Source organism: Sceloporus undulatus, chromosome 1 (genome assembly GCF_019175285.1).
Source record: "Sceloporus undulatus isolate JIND9_A2432 ecotype Alabama chromosome 1, SceUnd_v1.1, whole genome shotgun sequence".
Lineage (NCBI taxonomy): Eukaryota > Metazoa > Chordata > Lepidosauria > Squamata > Phrynosomatidae > Sceloporus > Sceloporus undulatus.
The window spans coordinates 272,748,729-272,751,452 of record NC_056522.1 but is presented as its reverse complement, the minus strand read 5'-3'; the positions used below and the strand labels follow the sequence as shown (position 1 = coordinate 272,751,452).

At 45.7% G+C, this 2,724-nt stretch overlaps 1 protein-coding gene across 1 annotated transcript in view; it reads right to left on the bottom strand.

Moving 5' to 3' along the window:
• Positions 1-185, bottom strand: part of USH1C (USH1 protein network component harmonin) — a 185,591-nt gene extending 185,406 nt beyond the window's left edge. The window contains exon 1 of the mRNA XM_042461307.1: positions 70-185. Within this exon, the coding sequence (XP_042317241.1) occupies positions 70-105 (36 nt within the window). The 5' untranslated portion in view covers positions 106-185. The remainder of the gene's footprint in view (positions 1-69) is intronic.
• Positions 186-2,724: the final 2,539 nt, after the last annotated feature.

Below are 2,724 nucleotides of genomic sequence, written 5' to 3'. Positions count from 1 at the left end.
CAGGACAGAGAAAGTGGCAGGCTCTGGAAAGAGGATCCAGGCGGCCAGGGGGGCTTGCTCCCCTCTTACCTTGTGCCTGAATTCCCGGGCCACTTTGCGCTCCATGGCGAGGGGCAGAAAGGGAAAGGAAGAGAGAGAGGCACCTTGCCCAGTTGCTTGTGCCCCTGGCAGGCAGCCTTCCTCGCTGCGCGCTCCCCTCCACCAGGACGCGCTTGCCTCCTCCTCCTCCTCTTCCTGGGGCTGCTGCCCGGCCACAGGTCAAGCGCGCAGGATTTGAATCCAGCACGAGAGGGCGCAGCGCAGCCCTGCCAAGAGGAACAACAAGAGAGATACAGGAAGAAAGAAGTTGGCAGCAAGAGCTTGCCTAGACTTTGGTCTCCTTCCTCAGATGCATTTGGGTCAAATGCCTCTGATGAAGAAGACTTTATTCAACGAAAGCTCTTGCTGCCAACTTCTTTCTTTCAGTGGGTCTCATAGGTGTTGCAAGATCCCCAAATCCCCAAGACAGCGATACCTTTGCTGGGCCAACCAAGAGGCACATTACACATGGTGCAAGGGGATCTTGTAGCACCTTTGAGGCTAACTAGAAGAAAGAAGTTGGCAAAATGAGCTTTGGTAGACTTTATTCTACGAAAGCTCCTGCTGCCAACTTCTTTCTTTCAGTGAGTCTCAAAGGTGTTCCCTCCTTGCATGTGTTTGTTGTCTGACAACTTATGTTGAGACCATGAATTTCATAGGGTTTTCTTAGGCAAGGAATACTCGGAGGCAGTTTTGCCAGTTTCTTCCTCTGAAATATAGCCTTCAGTGTCTGGCTTTCAGTCATGGTCTCCCATCCAAGTACTACAGGACTGACCCTGTTTAGCTCCCAAAATCAGGGTATTTAAGCCCCCTCTGCTTTACCTGTGGCATATTCTTTCTTGAGGTCCTGCTGCAGCACAACACATCAACAACTGCTTAATAAAATGCAGGGCTGTGGCTAACATCAACGTTTTTTTAAAAAAAATCTCCTATACTGTTTTTTAATATCTTTACCTGATGAAGAAGCCACTGGAGCTTCTAAAGCATGCATCATGTATTTTGTGCATTTTGGATGCTATTGTAAAGCTATATGGCCAACATGGCCACCCCTGGATCTGTAGCACTATGTGGTACACTTTAACCACCCATCTTCCTTGTCAACAAAACACATTTGGTGATTTATATTTTCTCCTATTTTCATCTGCACATTCTAATAAAACGGAAGTAAAACTATGTACCAAACAGGTATTGGTGTCAAACAGCTACTGGGCAGCAGCAGCAGTGGAGAGTGACACTGGTGGAGGATCTCTCAGAGACAACAGCAGTGCCAGCATGGCTAATCCCTGTTAATAGTGCTCAGAGGGAGGCACCAATAAGCCCCTTTTGAATGTATTTTATCATGAAAACCCTATGATTAAACAAGAGCAAGAGCAAGAACATTTCTATACCTCTTATCAGTGAACTAGCATTCCCTAATGTGATTTACAATGTGTAAGCCAATTTCCCCCAGCAAACTGGGTACTCATTTTACCAACCTACAAAACGATGGAAGGCTGAGTGGACCTTGGAGCCCTCCTTTAATTTACAACATTGTGGTTGCAATACCAGCATTTACAGTAACCACTGCGCCACCAGTTAAGTTTACCTTAGGGTCTCCATAAGTCAGAAACAACTTCAGGGTGCATAGCAACAAACTAATTTCAAAGTAACATGAACAGGAGGGTGATAATGTGCTAAGGTCCTGCATTTAGGCTTCTAAGAAGAATCTGGTTGGCAAGCAGGTGAACAGAATCAGAATTTTAGTCTGATCCAGCAGGATTTGACTTAAAACAGCAAACCTTCTGTTTCATGATATCTCAAAAATAAAATCATGCCATGGAGGTCATTCTGGTGCTGACACAGGTTTTTGTTTTGTTTTGTTCTGATTTGTTCTTTGGCACTAGCTCAAAACTTTATTTGGTCAGCTATTTTAAAATGACCTCACCTGCCTGTTCATAGAATCATAGAATAAGAGAGTTGGAAGAGACCCCAAGGGCCATCCAGTCCAACCCCCTGCCATGCAGGAAATCCAGATCAAAGCATCCCCGACAGATGGCCATTCAGTCTCTGCTTAAAGACCTCCAAGGAGGGAGACTCCACTACACTCCGAGGGAGTGTGTTCCACTGTAAAACAGACCTTACTGTCAGGAAGTTCTTCCTAATGTTGAGGTGGAATCTCTTTTCCTGTAGCTTGCATCCATTGCTCCAGGTCCTAGTCTCTGGAGCAGCAGGAAACAAGCTTGCTCCCTCCTCAATATGACATCCAAATATTTAAACAGGCCTATCATATCACCTCTTAACGTTCTCTTCTCCAGGCTGAACATCCCCAGCTCCCTAAGTTGTTCCTCATAGGGCATGGTTTCCAGACCCTTCACGATTTTAGTCTCTCTCCTTTGGACATGCTCCATTTTCTCCACATCCTTTTTACATTGTGGTGCCCAGAACTGGACACAATATTCCAGGTGGGGCCTGACCAAAGTAGATTAGAGTGGCACTATTACTTCCCTTGATCTAGACACTATACTTTTATTGATGCAGCCTAAAATTGCATTGGCCTTTTAGCTGACGTGTCACACTGTTGACTCATCTTCAACTTGTGGTCTACTTGGACTCCCAGATCCCTTTCACACATAGTTTCATTCAGCCAGGTGTGCCCCATCCTATATC